This window comes from Apostichopus japonicus, chromosome 17 (genome assembly GCF_037975245.1).
Source record: "Apostichopus japonicus isolate 1M-3 chromosome 17, ASM3797524v1, whole genome shotgun sequence".
Lineage (NCBI taxonomy): Eukaryota > Metazoa > Echinodermata > Holothuroidea > Aspidochirotida > Stichopodidae > Apostichopus > Apostichopus japonicus.
Genome location: NC_092577.1, coordinates 27,262,113 through 27,289,586, shown reverse-complemented (window position 1 = coordinate 27,289,586; position 27,474 = coordinate 27,262,113). Strand labels below are relative to the sequence as shown.

Below are 27,474 nucleotides of genomic sequence, written 5' to 3'. Positions count from 1 at the left end.
GTATGATATGCTACTATGTGATCTCTTGTGTAGTGGGTACTGTAGCTGTATGATATGCTACTATGTGATCTCTTGTGTAGTAGGTACTGTAGCTGTATGATATGCTACTATGTGGTCTCTTGTGTAGTAGGTACTGTAGCTGTATGATAAGCTACTATGTGATATCTTGTGTAGTAGGTATTGTAGCTGTATGATATACTACTATGTGGTCTCTTGTGTAGTAGGTACTGTAGCTGTATGATATGCTACTATGTGATCTCTTGTGTAGTAGGTACTGTAGCTGTATGATATGCTACTATGTGATCTCTTGTGTAGTAGGTATTGTAGCTGTATGATATGCTACTATGTGATCTCTTGTGTAGTAGGTAATGTAGCTGTATGATATGCTACTATGTGATATCTTGTGTAGTAGGTATTGTAGCTGTATGATATGCTACTATGTGATCTCTTGTGTAGTGGGTACTGTAGCTGTATGATAAGCTACTATGTGATATCTTGTGTAGTAGGTATTGTAGCTGTATGATATACTACTATGTGGTCTCTTGTGTAGTAGGTACTGTAGCTGTATGATATGCTAGTATGTGATCTCTTGTGTAGTGGGTACTGTAGCTGTATGATATGCTAGTATGTGATCTCTTGTGTAGTGGGTACTGTAGCTGTATGATATGCTACTATGTGATCTCTTGTGTAGTAGGTATTGTAGCTGTATGATATGCTACTATGTGATCTCTTGTGTAGTAGGTAATGTAGCTGTATGATATGCTACTATGTGATCTCTTGTGTAGTAGGTATTGTAGCTGTATGATATGCTACTATGTGATCTCTTGTGTAGTGGGTACTGTAGCTGTATGATAAGCTACTATGTGATATCTTGTGTAGTAGGTATTGTAGCTGTATGATATACTACTATGTGGTCTCTTGTGTAGTAGGTATTGTAGCTGTACACTAGCTGTGTAAAACGATGCTGCCTTGTCATGTTCATGGTAGTTGTACTCACTTGAAATATTTAATGGAAAGATCAAATCTGAGAAAGGTGAATGGAGCGATGAAGTATGCAAGACACAGGTGAGTACAGAACCACGTTATTACATCATAGAAGGCTTTAAGTTTGGTCGATGAAAGAAAACGATGACGCAAATTCACACGAACCTGAAATTCAAGAGAAGAGAAAGCATTTGAAAAGAACTATGGTATTACAAACAAAACTGATCAGAAAACGTTGATGATATGAGCAATAATTCTTTTCAGTACTTCAACTTCAGTGCTCATATTCAAGCTAAAGCAAAAGGACTTTAAATTTGTAGCTACTTTTGCTCTTTTGGAGAATGTAACACATGAGTGAACATTTGTAACATGAGCTGTACACATATCATGATGCAAGCAGCAAGCTAAACATCAATGTTAGTTATTGCTTGAGTTACAATATAGTCAACAATGACAACACCTTGATAAATAATAATGATAATAATTTATTCTTATATAGCGCTTTACATCAAAGAATGATCTCAAAGCACTTCACAAAAATGCATAAAGTAACCAAAGTGAGCTACTGTGTAGCAATCATTGTAGGCAAAGACCCATCATGACTCCAAGTTCTCAACAAGAGATTTGAGAACAAAGTACTTGATAAAACAACTTAAACAACTATGTAACAAGAGTTGTGGGAATTTGCATAAAGGTCTACATAATCCTCACAATTTGACTAAATGCCAACATAAACATTTAACTTAATCTCTGACCAAAAATTTTTGATTTTTGAAAACATTAGTTACCACCAATTTTTCTGTCACATACTTTCTTGTAAGGCATAAGTAGTGTTGCTACTGTAGTAGTATCATATTATGTAAGTTTTACAGTAATACATGGTACTAAGACAGTTGTATACTGCCATGGGTTTTTAGTAGAGTATGCTCTCACATAAGAATATTCTTCAGGTGCAGGTGGTACATTAGACTTACTTTCTGACTTGCTGGCACCATGATACTAGCAGATCCAAATGTGAAGAAATATCCTGGGTAAAATCCATGCCATATAGAAGACAGCATAAATGTCGCCAGCTTCTTCTGGACTGGTACCCGGTCAAAGCAAACATGTCGTAGCCAGCGAGCTCCTGTGATATTCCAGTTATCTATCAGAACCTTGAGGCTGGTGGCAGTCTAGGACAGAAAATGGAACTATGCCTCATTAGTATCTAAAGGCCACCATTGATATATTACATCATCGATCATATAATACTCTCTGTAGGCCCTCAAAAGAGTTACACAGTGAATATGATATGATTCATGTACGATTGCTTACACTATTAGCTATTAGCTATGTTAAATTCACTTAATCAAGGATAATACAAAACACAAAACTGATACAAACTAAATTCAGGCCTAACTTGCTTATCACAAAGACAGAGAAAGGGCTGAGGTGATACTGATTTCCTTACTTAAAGATCAGTAATTTGCACATAGCATCCAAGGTACTGAGAAAGGGTATTGAGGAGGGGTGTAAGTATCACATTAACAAGTAACTGATCATGTTTCTTTCCAGATTGGAGGTAGGGTTATCAGCAAATTATTTAAAAGATACTATCCCAATGTGAATTTACACAGACCAAAGTTTTCATAAGTTCCACATGTTTGCCACTAAATCTCTAAAATCTCTAAAAATCTCTTGTCCTAGTTACTAGTTCATATTTTCTAGCATTGCCTTGCAACCTACAATCACACTGCCACAATTAGACATCTTTCACAAGTATTAAACAATTATAGTTAACAAGTTTGAAACTGATCTAACTTAGGTTCAGCTTTTGCATTACTACATCATTTCAAACATGTTGAATGAAGTATTATGCAAGGTCAGTTAACTCAAAAGTTGTCACCTGGAATTTCCAGATTTTAACATTAGTAATGCCATCCCATTTAGGTTTTCCTGTATCATCATAACCATTAAAACCTAACCCAGCACAGTTGTTGATAGCGTCCGCTGCAAGTAAAGAGAAAAAATATGGGTGCATACATTTAGTTCCTTTAGATCATTGGTGTATCCTGCGTATATACATATTATTGGAATGAATGCATCTCTTTGGGTAATAAGGGTGCATAAACTTGAATGTATATATGTCATTGGTTTAATGGTGCATAAACTTGAATGTATATATGTCACTGGGTAACCATGATGTGTAAACTTGAATGTATATATGTCACTGGGTAACCATGATGTGTAAACTTGAATGTGTCATTGGGTAACCATGATGCGTAAACTTGAATGTATATATGTCACTGGGTAATCATGATGCATAAACTTGAATGTATATATGTCACTGGGTAACCATGATGTGTAAACTTGAATGTGTCATTGGGTAACCATGATGTGTAAACTTGAATGTATATATGTCACTGGGTAACCATGATGTGTAAACTTGAATGTGTCATTGGGTAACCATGATGCGTAAACTTGAATGTATATATGTCACTGGGTAACCATGGTGTATAAACTTGAATGTTTATATGTCATTGGGTAACCATGATGTGTAAACTTGATTGTATATATGTCACTGGGTAACCATGTTGCATAAACCTGAATGTATATATATATGCCATTGGTTATTCATGGTGTATAAACTTGAATGTATATATGTCATTTGGTAACCATGATGCATAAACTTGAATAATTAGGGAACCATTGTATAAACTTGAATGTATGAAGGTAGTTGTTACTTGTCAAACAATTATTTGAATGCAGGTATTATTTCTAGGATCTAGTGTTTTTTAGGTTATCACCGAAACCTTTGTAGTCATGCAGGCTGATGATTATGTGTCTTTGGGTATGTGTGTGACACGGCTTGCTGAGATTGAGAAGAAATTTATTTGGGTGGGGGGATGTCAAAAGTCATTTGGGGTCAAATTTAGAAAACCTTGTAAACAGGATATCTCGGGAAGGGAACCTTGGACTAACCTTGTATTTAGTACATAGTTCTGGCACATTGAGTCCAAGATCCCTATTGTTTTTGGTGGTTGTCAAAGGTCATTTGGGGTCACCAAGTTTCAGATTGTGAAAACCTTGTTAACAAGATATCTCAACAAGGGAAGCTTGGACCAATCTCTTATTTAGTAAGTACTTGTGAGACGTTAAGTAAAAGACTTCTATTGTGTTTGGTGGATGTCAAAGGTCATTTGGAGTCACCAGGGGTCAAATTATGGAAACCTTCTTTTATAATCTACTGTATCTCCCATTATTATGAAACATGCGTTTTCGCCGAATAGAAGAGGTTGTTTGGCTATTGGAAATTAGCTTGTGGGCACTGGTAGATAAGAATCAGAAGTCTTGACCAAATCTCTATTGACTGAAGTGTGTCTGTAACTTTGGAGCTGCCATGTACTTTCCTGCATACATGCCTGTGCAACCAGAATTTTTATTGATTCTACGGAAGTCCATAAAGGCATTTCCAGTTGCCAACAGTCTCCTATTCTTATGAGGCTTAACGCACGTGCTGTTTACTAGGCTGGTCGGTGGGAGATATGGTAGATTATGAAACAAGGTTTCCACAATTTGGCCTCTGACCAAATGACCTTTGACCTCCATAAAAAAGGATAGACTTCTTGTACTGAACGTGCCACAACTGCATACTTAATATGAGATTGGTCCAAGCTTCCCTTGTTGAGATATTGTGATTTACAAGGTTGTCACTTTTTGACCCCTAGTGACCCCAAATGACCTTTGACGTCAACAAAAAAACAATAAGCTTCTACTTAATGTGGTACTTTTTCACACTAAACTTTAGGTTTGGATGAAGTAACGTTCGGGATCATGACCAGGCGCTGTTTAGGAAATATACTGTTGCCTAGTTAGATGTTTTAGAGGCAAACCAGACAAAAAATCTTGGGGACCAGGGTGTGACAGTTGCCTGCGCCTGCTTAATGTACAACTTGTAGGTGTACAACTTTGCATAGAAGAAGCCTGTTGTCTTTGGTAGAGATCAATCTGTATGCTGAATACAAGAAAAGTTTCCATCTCGGTCATCAGCTGCCAATGTGATTATTGTCTGTCATATCTCAATGCTCTTTGCTCTACTACTAGGATTGAAGTATGTTGTTCATCGTGGCTGTACACTACAGCCTAGTGTGTCACATCCATATAAGATTATTCATGTAGTATCTTCGAAACCACACTGCAGTTTTGCTGTCTGGTTTACAGAGTACTTATAACAGTTCTTGTTTATGATGACAAAAATTAAAAGAAGAAGTCAAAAGAATGACATCTCAGATGATATCATTTCTTACCCCAGACCCAGGCCATGAAATACTTGGATTTGGCTACTTCAATGGATATCACCAACCATCCTAGCCGGTAGAGGAATGAATGATTTGCAATCCAGTCATCATCTGGTAAAAAATAAATAATAATAATATTGCTTATTATGTAAGATTCACATCATATTTTCAAAGTAGGAATAGTGTTAAGAGATGAGATGGTACAGAAACAGATAGGAAGTGACTTGGTCTGATAACCATAACAGATTGCATAGATCTATACATACTTAGGAATTAACCAAAAGGTTATTGACACCTTTAAATGCTAAAGGCAGATGGTGCAACTTACCAACATTTCCCATAATGGGAAATCTTGGGACTAGGGTCAACATGCAGAGGGCAGAGAGTCCAGTGAACAACAGCTTCCCAATTACTGCATTCTGTAACAAAACGAAATAAACAATGTTTGATGCACTTTTTAGCAACAAATTTCAACATCAATGTTTGCAAGGAAAGTCAGTAAGTTACCTTATATGGTGAGAGCAAACAAGTTGAAATAACAGAAGTTGAATTTGAAATAACAGATATATCCTCAACACACACACATAATAAACTTTTAAATAAATTTCTGTTAATGCACATACATTACCATAGCAGTCAAGTACACACTGTACATGGTGAACTTTCATTCATTCATACTTAGTAAAGATTCCTAAATCCTATTGGTCCATTGAGGTCAGCTGACCATGGTTAATCCTGTGCGTAACGCACGGTAAAATTACCGACGGATGAATACAATTGTTACCGTGTTACCATGCTTCATGTTTTCATGTTACCATGGGGCATCACTTTAATTAATCTTTGGTTATATGTAACCAAAAATGTTTTGTTTTATGATTTCCCCCCACACAAATGGTAGTGTATGAATGAATGGGGTTAATCAACGGTCTAGCGTGCATTACTCACATGATTAATGCACATGATTAATGCACTCCGGGTGTTAATGCTATCGCTGGATGCACTCGGGCTCTGCTACGCTCCGCCCTCGTGCATCGCTTGCATTATCCCCCAATCGTGCATTAATCCTGTGAGTAACGCACGCTAGATCGTTGATTAACCCCTTAATGTAAGATGTTTGGTGTGGAGTGCCACATTGATGGCATAATAAGCTTAGAGTAGAATAGCATGCCTTAAAAAGCCTCACTATGCATTGCATTATAAATGCAAACTACCAAAATCCATAATTTGACCTCCATCTTTGATAATGTAAATTATTACACAATCATGAACATTTTGGCCCATAGCATCACATTTACACTTGTTCAGGTTTTCAAACTTGCAGAGAACATCAAACACCTTGTATTTTCCCATTGCTGTTTCCAAGAGTTCATAATGAGCACTGGACTGGTTTCATGTCTAATTTAAAAGAATTGTTTACTATAATGACAGCCTCTTGTACTTACTGTTGCTGAAGGCTCCTTATAAACTTGTTTTTCTTCTCCACTTCCATGTTTCACTGTAACCTTGAATAAATCTCCTTCTATGAACTTGCAATAGTCTGTGTAAAATGTACATGGTCCAACCAAGAGATTTTGAGGACAAAATATAAAGCTGTAGAATTTAAGCACTGAAGGATATTGCCTGCAAACAAAAAATATGATGGAAATAATCAAATGTTGAGACACAATGAGATCTCTGACAATGCCTTAATAATATGAGAGTTATTATTCTTTAACTGTACTACACATGATGCCTTGTCAAACATTCAAACAAAGGACCCTAACAGGAAGCAAAAGAACTTGGACAAATCTTAACTCAAACAGCAACCAAACTACTTGAAAGGTCAAACTGAGATCACAAATACAAAACATAAAATGTCAGTGAATCTTCAAAAAATGGATCATCTAAACATTTCATTACTGTAGCTTGCATATCTGGAGGCAGAAAAATTTCCTTTTCTTGGGGCTCTTACTGGGGTATTTTAATACAAAACAAAACTGTGATTCCGAAAGAGACAGTAATTTAGAGCAGCAACTTGATGTCAAGTTAGCTGATTCTCACTGACCAGAAACTTGACACGTAAAAGCTCATTTTGGGTAGCAATTCTTCAATTAAAAGTAAATTATGATTATAAAACAGCCGGTGGGGGGATGTATAACACATAAACGTTCTGTGTAAACTGCAGACAACATTCGGTGGAGATTCACACAAATAAACTGTAATGTCCACGAACAAAGGATAGATGCGTGTGGTTATGCTCAACGCAAGCCACAGCAGTGTTTTGAGTGAACGTTTTCCTTTCCCTTAGTCCCAAGCAATTTTTTCTGAAGAATGCATCCTCTGTTCCAGTCATCATTTCTTAAGTGCTCTGAACATATCTTTGCCTGCAGACAGTGGGAAATACCTGGAGCGAGAAAGTCTTTGCAGGTTCTCCTCACAAAATTAATCCATAGCCTGTGACGTTTTTTCTTCAGTTTGATGACCGGGAAATGTAAAGAAACTTAAATTTCGGTTTTCAGATGTGTTTTTGCAACCTCCTACTGTACTACACAATTCTTTGGCATTTTGATATTAACAATATGAAAGAGTGTCCTATCGGCGTAGTGTTAGTTTGAAGTGAATGGCTTCATAAAAAGTTTTCCTAAACCGATACCACACAATGACGTCACAGGCTGGCATGCAGTCACATGAGCGCTTAGAAATTTTTGCGAAAATGGCAAATTCCTTGTCCAAAAGTGCTAGGATTGATAAAGTTTTACAGAGTCCCATAAGAAAATAATACAATGTGCCATACATCAATGGTAGGGTACAAGTGTAAAGATTCAATGTAACATAAATTTGAACTGATTAGAGGATGTCTAAAAACCACTAGCTATGCATTTTTATGTGTGCAATACAAAATAGGGTCATAATTGCATAAACAGACTTTACCTTACAACCATTTTCTTCTGAAGTTCATTAAGGTCACGTTCAGGTTTTGTAAATCCTGTGAAGTGAAACAGATTTAATTAATGTAAAACCAAAAATTAATAATATATCATATTAGATTCTTCTCGATTTTTCATGTAATTCATGTAGATATCATCTGAAAGTCTCAAACCCCCCCCCCCCCACCCCCAGTTGTACTAGCCTTTAAGTACACATGCAGCACAAGAGTAGTTTGCAAGCTAATAACCCTGGCTGAAGTTAATACCACAGATGGAGGGCAGTATACTCTAAACAGAGTCAGTGCTTTACATGGTTTCATGACAGGAATCGTGTGGCATAATACCACAACGATGAAAGAAAAACAGAGGGACATATTTGAACAAAGAGCTGAATTTGCATTTGGAATAGTTGACCTGATGAGATCGATTTGACATTTGGACCTCTGCTGACCCCAATTGACCTTTGACTTCCACTTAAAACCAGAATGCAAAAATGCATTGTGGTTTCGATGATGTAACATGAGCAGTTTTCTTCATGAATCTGACGTAATGTATAGTGAGGGTGTACATGTTTACAAGGGTTTCATGACTGATGACCTCAAATGACCTTTGACCTCCACTTAACTATTTTGATAAACTTTCTTGAGTAACTGCAATATATCATTCCAGACTGTGAACATTCAGATTTTCCTCCACTTTGCATAATCTACAGCATTGACTACTGTAAATTGTTTTCATACAAAAAAAGTTGGCAGAAAAGTTGTTAAATTTTGATCGAAACATGTCATGGCTCAGTACTTTTTTACAGGATTGTACAAAGGGCCTACAAGTTTTCATTACCTTCTTTTTTTTGGGCATTTACTGGGTGTTCTGGTTTTTAAGCTGTTTTGTAACACTTTTGCATAAATAAACAAGTTGAGGAAATGAAAAATATTCAGTTGTTTAATATTCCCCAGTATTTCCCACCCGTGGATAATATTTCCCGGACAGAAAATACCAGGCGGTACTTCCCACATTTTATTTTGAGGCCAACCCTGCTCAGAGGACTATGAGAAGAGTTTTGTAATCCATACAATATATATTTCCTTAAGTGTTGAGACAATTTTGTGAATCAGGATGATTTGGTAGCAATTCTATAATTTCAACAAAGATGTATTGTTTCAGTTATTGTGTTTAGAAGCTAAGGCACCACATACATGTACAAAGTAACAAATACCCACTTAAACATCATCACAAAAATTCCTTTGGTCTTTAGAAAGGAATTAAAGTAAAAATGCAAGAACAAACATGATAGCCCTTAATTATACAGTCTTTCAATGAAACAAATGTTCCTTCATTGTTAGTTCATTAGTCAAGATGAATAATTACCATCATGTATACTCCAGGATAAGCTACTTAACTTCTCAGTTAATATCATCAGGGGTCTGCAAACAAAACAGAATGGAATCAGGTAATTGGTGTGCATTGTATTTAGTCTATCAGGTGTGTCCCTTTTTCGTGCATTTTCATTGCAACCATCTACTTACCAAGGACTGAACTCATATTCTGAGGACAAGCTTTCTACAGTATCTTTATGATTCCACTTGTTGATAAATGCAAAACAATTTCATTTTCATCCATGCCAATTGAGGTCTTGTTTAAAGTAACGTTCGGTCTTAGTAACGGTTAGTAACAATGTATTCAAACAAGCCAATGAGAACCTATCATCTTTACCAGGTGATATCACCTGTTACTACATTGTGCAATTGTCGTTGTGCATATTCGGTGCTATGGAAGAGAAGGGTGCATCAGTATATATCGATATAGCAGGTACATCTGATATTTCATTCACAACCATACCAGTGGTATTGATATCTGTCATAAACGAATATACCGAAAATACCAGGTAGATATGCAAAAAAACATTGTTTACACAGGTCCAAAAATCGGGAACAGGGTACCAGAGAGCTGTTACCTGTCAAGTATCCAGGTACCCAGACAAAATTGTTTACTCTCGTGTATCGCAATTTTCAAGAAATTACAAATTGGTTGCTATAATAAATGAAATATATTCTCCACTGACAATGTTTTCATGTTCAAATAAGTAGGTGTAATTATACTTTCTATTTTGCTTTTGTTTCTTTCATTAACTTGTTAATAACTTCATATAATTAACATCACTACTAACATCGCACTGCCTCCGCTGCTTATGTTTCCTCTCCACCTCTATTGGATCAGACCATATAAATATCCAATTTAGCTCTAAAACAATTGTTACTACTACTATCTGTTATGCCTTTACCATTAGTTTATTCGCTGAAATTGTGACGCAGAACACATATCCATGGAATACTTTCATTATTGCTGTTATCTTCGACCGCATGGTAGCCTAACACCACACTAAGTCAATGGGAAAATCTTGCCTAACCATTGGTTTGCCAAAAAAAAACAAAAATCACACTTTGTGTAGGATTCGAGTAATAAATAAGGAACCGGAGAGTATCGCGTCGGGCGTGTACCCGGATACCGTGTGCAAACACTAATAAACATACTACACTAGACCCATACAATTTCTCCAGTATTTTCGCTTTGTTTGTCCAGTGTGTGCTCTTAAAAGTGCACATAAGTAAATACAGGAATTTTGAGAGCCTCATATGTTCATGCTTCAAGGATTTATGGTCAAATGCCAAAGTTTAGTACACCTCATCTTGAACCAAGTATTTTGTTCAAGTTAAAAATCCAATGTCACAAAACCTGAAAGGTAGGTGGAAATCTCACCAGATTACACTACAAAACAAGCTAGCAAAAGAAATTTTGTAAGAAATCACACTGTGGATTGATATTCATAATTAGAAAGTTCTTTCCCCGACAGTAACCCGAGTAAAAGGGAGACATACTTACCCAACGTAGTCAAGGTTGTTAACACCAAAATTAGAAAACTGAAAACACAGATGAATAGCTGACATGTATGCGACAGACACAAGAGTGACCACCAACGGACAGTATCTTGGGTCAAGGGTCAACGTGAGAATGTAGCAAATGGTTGCATCAATTAGGAAGTGAAGAGTTCCCCTGTAAGAATAAATGAGATATGATAATGCAATCTTCTTGTAAATTCATAAGCTGTCATCTACTCCAAATCTCCATGTATTCAATAAATAAAACAAAGTAAAGCCCCTTGAGCATTTACTGGTCATGTATGGTATGGACAATAGAATAACAGCATCAAATTACCCTGCTTATATGCTTGAACCGATGTACAACTTATTAAATCTAAAATATATAGTATAATGAATGTTTTGAGCACATCTCTTTATAGTCATCCACTGAGAATCATTCAACCAAACTCCTAAAATTGGCAAAGGGAAATCAACAATGCATATAAAACATTATGCCCAAGATGCTAAATGGGGATTGTAGCTTTCTTTATTATGATCCAAGTTTTGATGTCTGATGAGCTCACAGATCTTTGATCCCCAATAAAAGCTAAAATCATTATAGAGAAGTGCTCAACATGTCAAGCTTTATTGCTTTGACTTCTCTTGAACTTTGAAATCTACCAATCACTGCAGACTCTTCCACAACCAAAACAAATGCAGACCGTGTAAAAACTTACCATCCAAAGCTTAGTAAAGCAATACTTAAGCCCACACATAACTGTAAGGTATAACGCACAGTTGGAGAATACTTTGTGGGTTTAAAGAAGCAGCGAAGAACAATAGAGAAAAACAGGGCAGTGAACTGACTGCATACAAAAACAACCTGCAAATAGAAGAAAAGTGATGTTACAGTACCTAGATGCACTGTTGAATTATCCTTAAAGCAATTGAATGCCAACATCTGAACATTAAATCCATAGGTCCCATTCAAATAATATGCCTGGCAGATTTGCTGACTAAGCAAGGGCGGCGGAAGCACTTTTAATCTGGGGGGGCACCGACATCAAAGGGCACTTTGCAGAAATTCGATTGGACTGATGCAGCCTTATATTTAGTACCCTTTATAACTCTTATTGTATTATCTTATTTGTGTATACACATCACTCCATCAACGCCCCCCCCCCCTCCCTCAAGGAAAATATGCATACTAGCACTGCAATATCCAAGGTGCAAATTGGGAAACAAGGAACAAGTTTTCTTTTGAGACAAAATGAGGTGAAATCATGCTAGTTGCTAATGTAGGAATCTTCCGAATTAGAGTTTATTTCTTGTTAACATCTTAACAATTTTTTTCCATTCGAAATAGCTTTGAGTTTGACCCACAGAAATTCATTAAAAGTCAGGGGCGTAGCCAGGATTTGCAAAGTTGTATGCACGACTATCTGAGCGGGGCGCCACCATTGGTTGGCCCGGAGCGTACAAGAAAATTTTTGGTTTTACAAACCCCTCAGATGGCCGGAAACGGCCCTTCCCGAGTGTTCATTCTGGTTCCCTGGCCTCTTGCTAACTTGAGACACCTCAATTTTCATGTAGAAAAAGGGCACATTTTTAACCTGAGGCAAAGTGGGGGCGCACGTTCCCCCTGTGCCACCCTGGTTCTGCCGCCCTTCTGACTAAGTACCATACCTTTGTGGCATTTCTTTCTTTGTTGGCTCTCTAATAAAAAATCGACAGTGGTGGGATTTTCATACAGCCAGAAAATGTATGACCTACTGAACTGTATAGTCTTCCTCATCATACTGTACATGGGCTACTGTACAGTAGCTGCGACCTACTCCTAACGATGTCGAAGTTCATCAGTTTACTACCATGGCAAGTTCATTAATTTAAATCACTTTCACCCAGTGAAGTACAATTGAACATTTATGTAATTTTTTTTATGATACGTCCATTTTTTCACATGTTTGTTGAGTAGAGTTTACAATATATTAATTTAAATACCATTCAAACCTCATCCATAGATTTCTGTCTAGTGGCGCCTATTTAATTGGTGCCTAAAGTCACTTTAATCGGGACAAATCCTCTTGTTTGCTATCTAATCTTTTGATTTTAGAAATTTTAACAAGATGTCCCAAAGTTTACGTAGTTCTAAAAGTTGTAAAAATTACAGTGGAAATCGAAGGTAAATTGCAATTTAATAACAGTCCAACTGTTTTCATGTTGACCTTTTTGCTTCACCTTTTGTAGTTTTTCATATGGCCTAGCCTAGTTTAGTAGAAAAAAAGGATCAGTTGGGACACTCAAGACCCCATCATGGACCCTATAAGGAGAGGGAAAAAAACTGAGGACACAAACACTCAGACCCGATTACAATGCTTAAAGTGCTTGTCCAAAGCATTCTTCAACCAATTCACACTACTTGCACTTACAACCTAGGCATATTTACCCTTCAAAAACAATTTAAAAAAGGCCATGTCAACTTTTCCTCCTTCTGTCAACATAGGTTTATACTAGTAGGCTAACCTTCGTAAATCTGCAATAACGTTAGGCAAGGGAGGAGGCTCAGGGAGTATAGGGACCTAGGCCTTATAAATAGTCAACATTAGGCCTATACTCGGCTCTTAAGTTAGACAAATCAGTCCATAGCCTAGCCTTATTTTCTAATTTTGGCCTAGTCACAACACAAGTATTTAATTTTGGGGTAGAAACTCTATAGCTAGGCTAGGTAAACTCAAGAATTAAACTGGCCAGTGGCATTCCTTTTGTGATATGAAAATTTTGCAAAGTAGAGTATACTTTGGCTATATCATCTGCATGCTATACCTGTAGCTCAGGAGTATACAGTATACTACTAGTACTACTACTTTAAGTCTGCATTCCTACAGTAGCTCACCAAGTTAGTCCATGCAGTACCGTGTATAGACCTAGGGCCTACACAGCTCTGACTGAGTTTGTTTTGTTCGCCCCTACACTAAGTACAGTCTATTCTAGCATAGCTACGGTCGATTTAAGTTAGGCAACGCCTAGCCTACCTTCTATTTCTACTAACCTCAGGATATTTCAATTTTGTAGCTTTCGAAATGGCAAGTAACATAGGAATCTCCATTTTGTTTCATGGGTTTAACCGACCATAAAAAGATGAGGGAGAAACAATTACAGTAAGTATAATCTGGCGTTAGTCAGGTGGAGGGAGCTCTACCAACAGACCTAACATCATTGCATCACCACATTAGATTTGCCAAATTCGCCTCGTTGTTGTTACGTAATAATATCACTCTATGTAACTTGTTAGGTTAGGCCTATTTCTTACGTCGAAGTTCCAAACAACCAACACAGCACATGTGCTCGTTTGTTTTGTCTCGTCGACTACTTTATAATTCGCACGTGCTATTAATGCTACGTTGTCCGAGCAATACGTAGTACAAAAACCATAGAATTGTAGTTGTTCCCGGGTTCCTGCGATCAGACTAGTGCATTTTCAGTGCAAGAAATAGCAGAGGTCAAATAACCACAATTTTACAGAAAGTCAGTGCCAACGTTACAGTGTACAGTAATATTTATATGATCATTTTTCTCGCCCTGTGATTGGAAACGTATTAACGTCAAACTCAACTATGTCAATTGTCATCAGCTGAAAATTAAATTGATAATTACACAAGTGAGTATGCTGTTCCCAGTGTTAATCTCAGTTTTCAGGCCTAGTCCTTACTTCAGCCTTAGTGTTTAAGTGTAAGTGCACCATCCTTGTAAAACTTTCTATTGGCATGGTACTGTTCGATGAGGCCTAGGCTGGTTGTTGTGTTACTTGTTAGGTACCATTAAGGCCCGGTCACACTACAGCGATATTATATCGGAATACGGTCCGATTTTTCCGATTGTAGGCCGAAGAGTGAGGTTTGTGGTAGTGAATGTAATGAATGCAGTGGAATATTCGAATACCTACTCCAAATCTGAGGGGTTCTGGAACGGACTACATTCTGAAGTGACGTCACATCGAAAAACGATAAAAATCGGAAGAGTAATCGGATAGCTATCCGATAAAAGGAAACAGAGTCAATGTCAAAAGTTAGGAGAGGGCTATTCCACATCGGAATGGCTCAACAGATAGCAAATCAGGTCCTTTATCACTGTGGCTAGAAGACACGAATGAAAAACTGGCTGTTTCGATTCCTCAGGGAAAATCGGGTAGTATTCCGATAAAAAATCGGTATAGTGTGACCGGGCCTTTACAAACTACCCATTTCTGCCACTGGTTGGCATAGGAAGTAGGAGTCTGACTGACATGAGGCTGAAGTTACCCTAAATTTCCGGCAAACAAAATAAGTGGCCTAGGAGAACTTTAGGCCATATATTAAAAAGAAATCATCCTCAGATAACCATGGGCTATCATTGTTACAAGTGCGTACACTTTTTACAAGTATAGGCCTAGGCTATTTGACAAAAAAAAACTTTTGTCAGCAGCTACCTGCTTGTTAGCATTTTTTTGCGCTTCTGCAGTCTTGTTTAGAAATACACAGTTGAAGTTGCTTCAGATACTTGTTTGAACTTTGATGCAGGAGGATATCAAAAGTGATGGGGATGGCAAGTGTCTGTACAGTGGTGTGTGTGACTCCTTGGCTTGTAAACACAATAACTGATAAACTATACATGGTTAAAGTTCGTTCTTGGTATGTATGTATAACAGAGAGCATTTAACCAATATCTTCACCTTCCCCTTACCCTAGGTTCACCTTTACAAACTCTTAGCTAGCAGCACAGACAAGAAGTCCTCCCACATCACACTTCCCAGAAAGATGACTAACAGTTTCTATTCACAAACCATAAACATAACAACATACTTTTCCAACCTCTTAAGTACCAGTAGATCACTTACACAGCTTTGACCTCCAAAGTAACTCTCTACAACAGAAGCCCTACATCTGTCTGCATGTGCACCTAACATCAGATCTCTCCAATAAAGTAACCTGTGGTATGATGTCATTGCCAATGGTATCATAGTGTGGTCACTTCTTAATTAATACAGTAGCTTAACATCTGTTAACTAGGAAGGTAAATATTTTGAAGCGTATTCTAGTTTGTTTAACATAATGTTTACTTGTTGTTATTATGACGTCACACATATGGTCACGTTTTGGTGGTTTGCTCTGTGGTGTGGCGGGCTATGAATCACGCGCTGTTAGAAGCGTGTACAGATGTTTTGAATGATTCGGTTTGTGGGGCTGCAAGACAGCAAAACTGGTTCAAATTGGTTGAGTGCTCATTTGCATGTGCTCATCTGCATACTGGGTTGGTACTCAACCAATCAAGAATGGGGTGAGGGATTAGCTATAAGTTTGGACCAATCAGGTTCAAGGGCAGAGCGTGTGCCCTGCACGCCCCTGTGCATTGCGTCGTAATTTGTTATTTTAGAATCGGGGTTTAAGTGTCTCCTAAAGACGTATCTGGGAGTTAAAGTTGATCTCCCGAAGCCTGCAGACGTATAACAGAGGGCTCTGTAATTTATATTTATAATCTGCATTTATGCTTGTGTATTTTAATCATCCCAAGTTATTGTTATATTACAAAATGGAACTTATCAAATATCAGCTTTTGAAGATTATTTATGAAGACTTTCCTGTTTACGCTCGGTTTAATGTTAATAGTGTACGGCCCGGCTTACCGTTACAAACTTAATACAGTCTGGAACTATCAAAAATAAGCCTTACAATATGTGGACAGAGTAACTTCCTGTCCCATCCTCTGTAATCCATTGTCAAAGCCAAGATGTAACTTTAAACAATAATTGTTGTCAATGGTCCTAAGGCTGTGTTATGTCACACCTACAATAATGTGCATTGTATTACAATCTGTAAATGGAAATAAAATAAAACTGTTAGCAAACTGCTTAACCACTAGAGAGCCTGTGAGAATGTGTAAAAGTAAGTTGGCCTGACGTTTTGATCCTAGCAGGATCTTCTTCTGAGATCCTGCTAGGATCGAAACATCAGGCCAACTTACTTTTACACAAACTGTAAATCAGTCAGGCATTTTAAGTGTTGCCAAGGAGAAGGGAAACTACAGTAATGATTAAGCATACAGTATATATATATGTTTAAGGTTTCAGTTTTTATATGCAATACTCTTTTAAAGAAACTGATTACAAGTGATTCCAACCAAAAAACTGTGACTCATTGTAATTTTGTACTTTGTTTTAGTGAATGAAGGCGCTGAAACTTTGGTCAAGTCAACCTCAGAAGTCACCAAGAAATACAAATATGGTGTCCTGTACTTGGGTAGAGTTCCTGAGAAAATGACACCCTCACGAGTCAGACAGATGTTAGCAAAATATGGAGAGATTGGAAGAGTGTTTCTTCAAGCAGAAGGTACAGTAAACATCATGTATTCCTCTTTTAATTGTCCAGCTGTATCTTAAGTATATACTGTAACCAGAGTGGCTACTTGTCATGTAGTAGGAAATTAAAACCTAATATTCACATAATGTTCAAGCATATTAACACTGTACAGGTGAATACACAACTGCTGTGTGCCTCTGTTTGTACTACAGCTTATGCATTAGTGGCTGGCTTGACAATCCAAACCAGTTTCATTCAACTCTGATATAAAGCTACTTTCAATTATGAACTATATTTACATATTTTTGTGACCTCTTGTTAAGGATGATAAGAGCTGAGCATATTGTAATTTCAATATCTTACTCTCTGTCTCTCTTGTGGTCAGCAAAAATGACATTTTAATAATGTAATGTTGCAACTATTTTTGACCTAATTTGCTGGAAAAGAAATCCCTTAGGAAGTGGAGAACTGGTGTGGTGCTCTTCTGTATTCTTGAGGAGCTCATGAACCTGAATGAAGGAAATATTTTGGAACATGTACAGATCAAACAGCTTTCATGTTTTGTTATGCTAAAAGGTTAAGAAGTTGGTACAGGTCTACCTATTTACTTAACACTTTTGTAGGCAATCCAGCATTGTTACGAACGCAGGATTCTGGGTTCAGGACACAATGTTTTTCAGCCAGGGACACAAAATCTTTAAATTGCTTGCGGTCCGGGAGGATGCAAACTTTTTTTTGAGAACAAACCCATCTATGATCTAGTACAAACACTCACAAGTAGGTCTATGCATAAACATAACAAAATAGTACATTTTTGAATGAACATCTTTCTTTCTTTTAAAAACCCAGAACTTCTCTAAAGAACCAAAATTTCTTCCAATCCTACAGATCATAACAATCAACTGTAAGGTACAGAGTTAGCAACATTTCCATTACAGAGATTTACATGCTAAAAAAATTTAATGATGCTTTTCTGTATTTCCTGTGGTCTGATTGGCTAAATAGTCCCTTACCCATCGTCTGAAAAAGTTCTTGCATTTGTAGTGCTCACTGAACACAAAGTACATTGTTTAACAACAATCACTTGTAAGGTTCTTTCCCCTCTGTCGAAAATGGTGAATTTTTTGCTATAGGCTATCACATGTGTGCACTCAAATATAATTAAGTTAGGCCTTGTTGCCAACACATTCGACAAAGAGCAATCATGGTAGAAGTTGTACTTGAATTGTATCTAACATTATCAGTCAGATCTGAATCATTGTATTGATTACAAAATGTTATGAGTTGAGAAAGTTTATGAATTTTGTGAGAATCTAACATCTCTGATACTGACAAGGATTTAGTATGTTTGTTCTCTCTGCATTGCTTTAAAGTCAAATGTGCATAACACAGTCATTTCTTTGTTGCAAACTTTTTCGTGGTCCCTTAAGACCACATGCTTCAGTCATTTCTTGTGCAATGTTCATACATCGTCAACAGTAGCCATTTTACATACTGTAATGGGAAAGGGGCCGGATCTGGCCGGGGTTGAGCCGACTTGCCTATAGTGGTTCGGGAAAGGAAAAGGTTTGTTCAACTTTGAATAAAATTGATTGGGTAACGCTACTCCTTGTCACATTGGTGTCAGCTTGGAGGAGATGTTGCCTCTCCACCAAACTTAACCACATTAGGTTTGAGAACCATGAGGTGAGGATGGTCCCTGATCCGTCCTTCCTGGCCAAGAATCAAGTACTCAACTTCCTGCTCAACTGCCGGGGGACATCTTCATCCCTCAGATTAAGAACCTCTCGTCAGCTCCAGAGGACAAGAGTTGTTGTCCTGTCAGAGCACTGAAGTGGTACCTTCACAGAAAAGAGGCGCTGTGGGGATTGACGACGTCTTTATTCATCTTGACTTGGTCCTTAACGTCTGAGCCTGGAAGGGCTTGAGCTCACAACATCAGAGGCATTGCAACCGCACGGCCTGGGGGACGTGGTTCCCAACAGAGAAAACACTCCACTGTCCCACATCAACATTCTGGAGATGATGGCAGTCAAGAGAGCCCTGGAGACCTTCAACGAACACGTACAGGGCACGATATTTACAGACAACACCACAGTGGTGTCCTACATCAACCGACAGGGGGGTCACCCACTCAGAGAAGATGGGCAGGTCCAAGCTATTGTATCCCTAGAAGCCAAATTTCAAACTTTACTGAAACACCCAAAATGTGGTGTCATGTTAAAGCTGAATTATTGAAGTTTCAGATTTTCATAATTTTTTTGAATATTTTTGCCTATTCAAACAATTACAGCCAGCAAATTTGCATAAATTCAAATTGCAGTGTGACGTACGGGACATTTGGAATCCTATTTCGCTGCCAGCATTATGAACTTATTGAATATAAGTTATGTGGGACATGATACACCGTTCCTTCCAATAATTTTGACATATTATGTTTGGGGGTTCATCAATTAAATATGCTAATTAGCTAGTGTCCAAATACTGATGTCCCGTACGTCACAATTTTCAGCACTTTTTTCAAGTTTTGATATGGAGGAACAATTTTTTTTTTTGTGATATTCTATAAAGTTCTAATTAAGAACATCGCTCAACAATATCCATCCCCAAAAAATTGAAATAATATTCACTGCAAATCTAATTATCAAATTTAAAAATGTGACGTACGGGACAAAATGTGACGTACGGGACATAGTGTGGTGGAAACCCTGTATTTATACATAATAAACATACATGGGCTCCAATGGGGACCTCTACTGGAAACCTTCCAATGCTTACAAGTTTATTTTGTTGAAAGCTGGTACAGTAGCTGCAACTTATAATCCCTGCATGCCTGAAGAGCACATCATGGCACCAAATAAACTATTGACTGATGACCACCAACAGCCCAGGTGTTGTTTGACTATTGGGAAGTCAATTGTGCGTGTGGGGGATACAGAATCATCTACAATGCTATTCAACATTGACATTGAATGAGGACGACTTCAAGAATGTTGAGTTTGCATTTCAAAATTTCGTAGGCCTATTGTGAAGTGTGACTATGATAATGTGCAACTACAGTATGTTCTTGTTTCCTGAACTTCGCTCGCCCAATTTTGCATAGGACAATCACTCATGAGTTTGTTCAATAACCAGTATTAGGTCTATAGAGCTTTCTTTGTTGTACTATGTAGTTTCATAGATGGACATTACATGGCATTACTGTGGACATTTTGGTATACAGGTATTTTGATTTTTGAATGGGATGAATCATATTTCAACTTCAGGGTCATTAGTGGGGAGTATGATACAGTGTTTTACAGTATACAGTATACCAATTTTTAAACAGTTTTGCACCAAAACTTTGCATCTTGAATCATTTGTGGTCTAACAAAGCAAGAATTGATGTTCTAACTATTTGGTCTGGTAACCAGTATTAGGTCTATAGAGTTTTCTTTGTTGTACTAGTTTCATAGATGGACATTACGTGGCATTACTGTGGACATTTTGGTATATTTTGAATGGGATGGATCATATTTCAACTTCAGGGTCATTAGTGGGGAGTATGGTGCAGTGTTGTACAGTATACTGTACATACCAAAACAGTTTTGCACCAAACTTTGCATCTTGAATCATTTGTGGTCTAAAAAAGCTAGAATTGATGTTATGATTACTTGATGTATGTGTAGAGTAGATATTCCATGTTTTATGAGGAATGATCTCACAAGTACAGTGACTGCTCTTTTCCGTATCCCAGAAAGAAGGAAATATGGCATGAAATTACCAATGACATTGTTCTGGCATATCCAAATTAATGTTTTTATGTAGAAATCAGCTTGTTATGGTATATTCAGGAATAAAAATATGAGTTTTCATAGTCAATTTGTATATGGACAAATTGTCCCGTACGTCACATATCCTGTACGTCACAGGACAATTTTCATTTGTGTAACAACTGTACTGGAATGGCTTCATATTTTTTTCTAATATGTTACAGCTTAGCCCTTGGAAGGTTAGGCTATTCACTAGTTATAACAGCTTGATCACTGCCCTCCTAATTTCAGAGCGGTTTCAACTTTGCTCTTAAGTAAAAAAACACAAAATTCTCTGGTCCCGTACGTCACACTGTACATTAATTAAGATGGGACCTAATTAAAGCAAGTGTAGGAAATCTTCATGCGTTTGTAATAAAGTAGCAGCAATAACAAATATGAAAACCTGAAAAAGTTTCTGGAAAATAGATTTAATATAACTTTTAGACAAATTTAAGTCTCTGAAATGTCCCGTACGTCACAGTTCAAATAGCTTGGACCTGCCCAGTTATGCCGCTTAGCTATGAGTTTCCCACATTGCGGGCAAACTCAACGTGAGGGCAGACGCCTTGTCCAGGGGACATATAGATCCCAACAAATGGACGTTAGAACAGGAAGTTTGCGACAGAATTTTCTCCATCTTTGGCAAACCAATGATAAATCTGTATGCAACACACGCAAACATCAAACTCTATAGGCCGTGGTACATCCCTTGATTTCGTTTCATTCCGTGCAACTCAAAGAGGGAGGGGATAATATGTGAATGATAAATATGAAAATATTATTCTGAATGGATATTCAGTTGTCCCCACTTGCGATGCTGGTATATATGCTTAAAAATCGGTAAAAATCTAACAGAAATCGGGTCCTTTTGCGTTATTGTACGAGGCTATTTTCTACCAATCAGAAATGTCGTACGAGGGACATTCTTGAGGCATACACGAAATTTCGGCGAATCAACCAATCACAACGTTTGTTAATATTGACAGAACAATTGTTCCGAAAACAAAAATGGCCGCGCTCAGTAGTGGCGGTGTTACACGAAAGTCGCTTCGAGAAAACTGTATTATACACGTTAAAGATTGCTCTAAATCAAAATTTATTGAACTGACAAGTAATTCATAAGAGAGATTTAAGAAATTTGCCTTGGAGTGGACACAATTTGATTGCAAGGAGGCAGAAATAGCCAGAAATTCCGCGATCGGCCTAACGTTAACAATTTCATAATGTGTTGGGGAAGTTTTACTACTTCGAGACATATGGTGATACCACGTTGAATGTTACAAACGGTTTTGCGACATAAGTAAAGTCAAAAGGCAGGCAAAACTCGCTGAAAAACATGCTGCAGGTATGTACTAGTCAAAAATATGTAAGATTCTGTATTGATCCATTTTTTTCCCAACCAGCCCCTTAATTTTAGTTAGGCCTAGGTGGCTAGGCCCTACCACTGTTTTTCCAAATTGCCCACTTGGAAAAGAAATGTATGTTCGGCGTAGAGCTCAGCCAATTTGACTTAACTTGGCGAATTTTAACGTACACAATATAACCACTTTGCAAAGGTAATATAGCGATAGAAATATCTTGCTGGTGCAAGGCATAATATCTACTAGTACTAGGCCTATGTAAATTTTACCCTTATTCAAATCTGGCATTTCGAATTCAATCCAGAAAAGATATGCTCACACACAGTATAAGGTCTATTAGTAAACAGTTTGACTGTGATGTAAACAACTCCATTGACCAGCATATTTCTTTCAAATGTCTCAACTTGTGGGTTACACCAGGCTGACAAAGCAAATTACAGGTTTGATCAAAAACACTGCATATAGCCTACTGCATATAGCCTACATAGAGCATATTTTATCAGCAAAATTTAATTTTCTTGTTGTAATTTTCTTGTCATCATTCCCACATGAGCAATATACGTAGTCCTGATACACTGATGGTATGCATGTACTTCTTAGTTCATTATGACTTATGAGAATGGACCCTCAATAGGAAGAAGACATATATACATATATTTTTTTGTTACGGCACATACGGTAAACAGTATTTACAAGGGTATATGCAATTTTGAATTTGGAAATGTAACCTTTTCTGTCAACTTGTGTTAAGATTGCGAGGTAACTTTAAATGCCTTTAAGAAATTCAAAGATTTTGCTAGAGCATGTTGCTGAACATTGGCAATTTATTCTTCTTTCAAATTTTTAAACATAAAAGTTAAATTCTAAATATTATTTTCCTTTTTGATTATTGAATGATCCTAATGATTAGGGAGTGAAAGTTGGGGGCAAAATGCTTTGAATCTTAAGTAACAAAAACTGTGGAGGCAAATAATCCTTGCTCAAAATTTAAAACTTACCTTTCTTGTTGCAAAACATTATTTAACAGCTATTTTTTCTTTTAATTTTACTTATATAGAAATGGATGTAAACAAGCTGAATGATGACGCAGATGAAAACGAACCGCCAAGGAAACGCACCCTCTGGTCCGACAATACAAGGGGTCCAAGAGAGTGGAGGGAACGCCACATGTTTCCGAATGAATGCTTCATCTGTCATTCCGTCAAAATGAAACCGTATAAGTTCACAGGGAAAAGACTGGTTGTGAGACTTATGAGGTGTGAGATTGTTAATGGTGGAAAGGATATAAGAATTGTATACCCAGTTGGTTGCTCTACGGGGCCAAGCGGGCATGAAACCCATGAAATGGATATCAAACTCAAAGACGCTTTTAGAAGGGATTCCAAAGGAACATAGGGCTAAGTCAGTTGATAAAACTAGACAGAGGTTGCCGTCAACAAGGCCTTAGGATTGACTTGGCATGCAGAGTCAGACAAATTTCAACTTAAGAAGCCAGTAATGGTTAGTAATGTTGAAACCTTAACCAAGCAAATTGTTTTAAGCAAGCTATCATCAGTGTTTGACCCTCTTGGAATTATTGGGCCTATTATAGTAGTAGCTAAGATTTGAATGCAAAATAATTGGGGAAAAAGGACTTGATTGGGATGATCCTAATGTAGGGGGTCTAGAATCTGAAATCAGAAGGTGGTTGGAAAATTAAGTTAATTTAGACAAAATTGATATTGGAATATGCTTGTGCCCAAAGGATAACGCAGACCAAAGAATGCATGTGTTTTGTGATGCTTCGAGTGATGCATATGCAGCTGTGGTTTATTTAACAACCATGGGGGTAAATGGAATCAGAGTGCAGCTAGTAGCTTCAAAAGCAAAGGTGGCTCCTGTTAAAGCTATAAGCATACCTAGATTAGAGTTGTTTATTTGAGAAACATTACAAAGATTTGTCGTGTGGAAATCCTAGATTAAGTTAAGTTTTTGTGGTAAAGTAAATTTTACTTAGAAGCGGTTATAAATTCCCTTCAGACTGTACACAATCCAAGATCTATTGCATTTGTATCAGTGAATTTTGGTATAAGAACATACCATATAAGCATACATGTTTAATTTAAAAGTGTTTCCATGTGTTTGTGTCGAATGTAGACAGAAAGTGTTATATATAAGTTCAATATTATGTGATATAAATACTCCACAAATATCTTACTGTACATAGATTTGCAGTAATGAAGAAAGATTCTTGATGGTTAATGTATGAGTAAAATGTATTAATTTTGTTTTGTTTTTTTATACTTGAGGTAGAGTACCTCATGGAAGGGGAGAATGTTCTAGAGAGTAAAGTAGTTTAACAATTTTGCACCTGCTATGTTATGAAAATAGGCAAATGCTTTCAAAATGCCATCTATTGTTTGCCCAACCATTCTGTTTTTGTTATGTGAAATTAGCATGTATTGTATTGAGTTACTGAATAGTGTGTTTTTAGAAACAGTGGTCAGTTGTAAACTGTTCTTCAGAGAGAAAGGTTGAGTGAGAAATGAGTATAAGACAAAACACAACTTGTAAAGACTGAGTAAAAGAGAAAGAGAAAAAGAGAGAGATGAGCAATGAAATAAACGAGAGAACAAGCAAATTTCCTTTTTGTGTATTATTTCACTTTGTCTGGTAAACAATCAGCCTTGGCAGTCATCAGGATGGGAAAGGATTTAATTTTTCCGAATGAACAAAATGCTAATGATCAGAGATTGGAAGTTTTTTGTTGTTGTAAATTACTAGAAAAAATTGTATTTGGGATGATGTGGCCATATTTCAGGAAAATTGAGTATTTTATTTGGAGTGCTGTATCAGTCCCCACCCGGAAGTGTGGTAGTTTTTTTGTTTTTTTTTGTATTTAATAGTGAATATTGTATTTGGAAGGATGTAAGCATTCTTTCAGGAAAATTGATGAGAGGGGGTCTTATTTTAGCAATGCTTGGACTTAACTAGGAATGGTATCGTGTCATCCAGGGGAGGTAGTATCTCTCATCTTCTTGCACCTCGAATAGCGTGGATAAGCATCTGTCTTTTGAGTCATCAGGCTTGAAAAAGTATTTCACTTTTGAATGAACAAAGTGCTCATAGTTTGAGTTGTAGTCAAATTTGGTTTGGGAGGGTATAGCATTCTTTCAAGGCAATTGAGACAATCTTTATTTAAAGGAAGTCCATGTTACAACCTACTCAGTCAAACTTCTCTAAATACAAACAAAGATGTGGATGAAGTTTTGAAGATTATTTGAAATTTCCTTCCTTTTTGTTCTCTACCATATATACTCAATCCTTTCAACTGATTAAAATGGCCTTAATTAATTAACTGGCTAATAAATTAGTAGGATTTTTAATAATTAATGCATTTAGATAATTAACTAATTAACAATGTTTTTTAACTAATTAATCTAATTAACCAATTGGTTAATTAGCTTACATATTTTAGCAGTCATAATTCATTTATGATTTCATTCAAGGTCTGAAATAAAAAAAATTGAGTGAACTCCCATGAAACTTGCAGTGTTAGTGTACTTTCTCACTTCAGTAAAACAGTAGTAGTGGAACTGGTATATTGGTTTTAAGTATGGTAATGTAACTCCCTTTTCTATGAATTTTCTTCTCGCTTAACCACAACCATGCGTGGGGATAAAGCAATTTGTGATTAGCAACTCTTAATTCATCATTCTGTGATAAATTTAGCCCCTCCCTCGATCAGTTGCACGGAAATTGAAAACAGCACATAAATGCCCTATGTACCATGGCCTACTAGACCTTCTGTTCCAGACAGTTCCATTCCCTGGGACTACCTGGAGGCATATATGCATTCCCACCTTATTTCCTTCAGGAAGTCACAGTCCTGACTGATGCTCATAGCTTTATTTTTGCCTTGTAGAATGATTTCCATCATTAAAATTACTTTCTTTTAGCCCTGAAAATGCATAGCTGTAGGCATAAAAAACCTTCTTTTATTCTTTGGCTCATACTAAAGTAGTTTAGTAATTAAACAATACTGTGGTTATCATTCGAAAGAGACAGCAATTTAGAGAAATTTGATGTTAAAGTTAGCAGATTCTCACTGACCAGAAACGTGAAGCGTAAAAGCTCATTAATATATAGGTCACCGTGTGACATCATTCTGCGGAGGGGAAACAACAGTGGACTTTCAACATACTTTTGGTATTAGTGAGCCATTAACATCACCCTTCCAATTAACATGCAGTTACTAGAGAAAAAAATGGTTGTTAGAATTTTTCACACACTTGTTAACTCATTTTGGGTAGCAATTCTTCTATTAAAAGTAAATGATAGTTATAAAAAAACTGCCCAAACGTCTTGTCATATTTCGTAAGATTCGCTGCTATTATAGGCCAGTATACATACTGTGTCTTATGGTATTGGGGTCAGTGGATGCAATAATAATCGAGTCCACGAAATATAAAGCTTTGGGCTGTTTCGCTGCCAAAAACACAGGCTTTCAGAAGTCATAGCTTCGCAAAAGCAGATACACAAGTTAAGGGAATATATTATAAGAGTTATTTCTGGTGACCAAGCTGAAGTCTAGTGTCTAGAATTTATACTGTCCTATTTTCAGTGGAGATCATGTTAAGTCAAGTGAGGTGAAACTTGGGAAATTATTTGAAAATAAGAAATAGCAAAGTACATCTTGGTTGAATTCCATGACATAATAGAAAGATCTCCTTGGTAAGCACAAGACCCTAGTGATACTGTTGCGGGTTTAAGAAATTCCTGTAATCAGTTGTCGAACAATAGAGAACAATAGTCATTTGGTTGTCTCGAAAAAGATTATGATAAAGGTTAAGATCATTGGCTGCAACCAAATAACAATAGAAAACAAGTTTCTGTGAACGATCTCTGCACGTGAAAACTTCCCGTACATAATGCACGTGCAGATAGCGAACCATTTTACACAGTTAAGGTCATTGATAAAAC

General features: G+C 37.0%; 2 protein-coding genes and 1 long non-coding RNA gene across 5 annotated transcripts in view; 2 read left to right on the top strand and 1 right to left on the bottom strand.

Annotated features, from left to right (window-relative positions):
* The window catches only part of LOC139985191 (lysophospholipid acyltransferase 2-like), a 17,998-nt gene extending 3,784 nt beyond the window's left edge, over window positions 1–14,214 (bottom strand). Inside the window, exons 1-11 of one of the 2 annotated variants that reach the window (XM_071999451.1) lie at window positions 14,075–14,211; window positions 11,763–11,908; window positions 11,048–11,218; window positions 9,536–9,591; window positions 8,172–8,226; window positions 6,704–6,881; window positions 5,590–5,680; window positions 5,271–5,372; window positions 2,870–2,973; window positions 1,959–2,156; window positions 998–1,149 (exon numbers count right to left, since the gene is read on the bottom strand). In XM_071999451.1, the coding sequence (XP_071855552.1) occupies window positions 998–1,149; window positions 1,959–2,156; window positions 2,870–2,973; window positions 5,271–5,372; window positions 5,590–5,680; window positions 6,704–6,881; window positions 8,172–8,226; window positions 9,536–9,591; window positions 11,048–11,218; window positions 11,763–11,908; window positions 14,075–14,131 (1,310 nt within the window). In that variant the 5' untranslated portion in view covers window positions 14,132–14,211. Of the gene's footprint in view, window positions 1–997; window positions 1,150–1,958; window positions 2,157–2,869; window positions 2,974–5,270; window positions 5,373–5,589; window positions 5,681–6,703; window positions 6,882–8,171; window positions 8,227–9,535; window positions 9,592–11,047; window positions 11,219–11,762; window positions 11,909–14,074 lie in introns of both variants that reach the window. The other variant, XM_071999452.1, reaches the window with a different exon arrangement.
* The window catches only part of LOC139985193 (activator of basal transcription 1-like), a 15,916-nt gene continuing 2,484 nt past the window's right edge, over window positions 14,043–27,474 (top strand). Inside the window, exons 1-2 of one of the 2 annotated variants that reach the window (XM_071999456.1) lie at window positions 14,043–14,183; window positions 17,220–17,387. In XM_071999456.1, the coding sequence (XP_071855557.1) occupies window position 14,183; window positions 17,220–17,387 (169 nt within the window). In that variant the 5' untranslated portion in view covers window positions 14,043–14,182. Of the gene's footprint in view, window positions 14,184–14,355; window positions 14,684–17,219; window positions 17,388–27,474 lie in introns of those variants that run through there. The other variant, XM_071999455.1, reaches the window with a different exon arrangement.
* LOC139985194 (uncharacterized) lies at window positions 21,839–25,112 on the top strand. The gene is made up of 2 exons (XR_011799342.1): window positions 21,839–22,496; window positions 23,570–25,112. It is a non-coding gene; the product is annotated as an uncharacterized lncRNA (long non-coding RNA).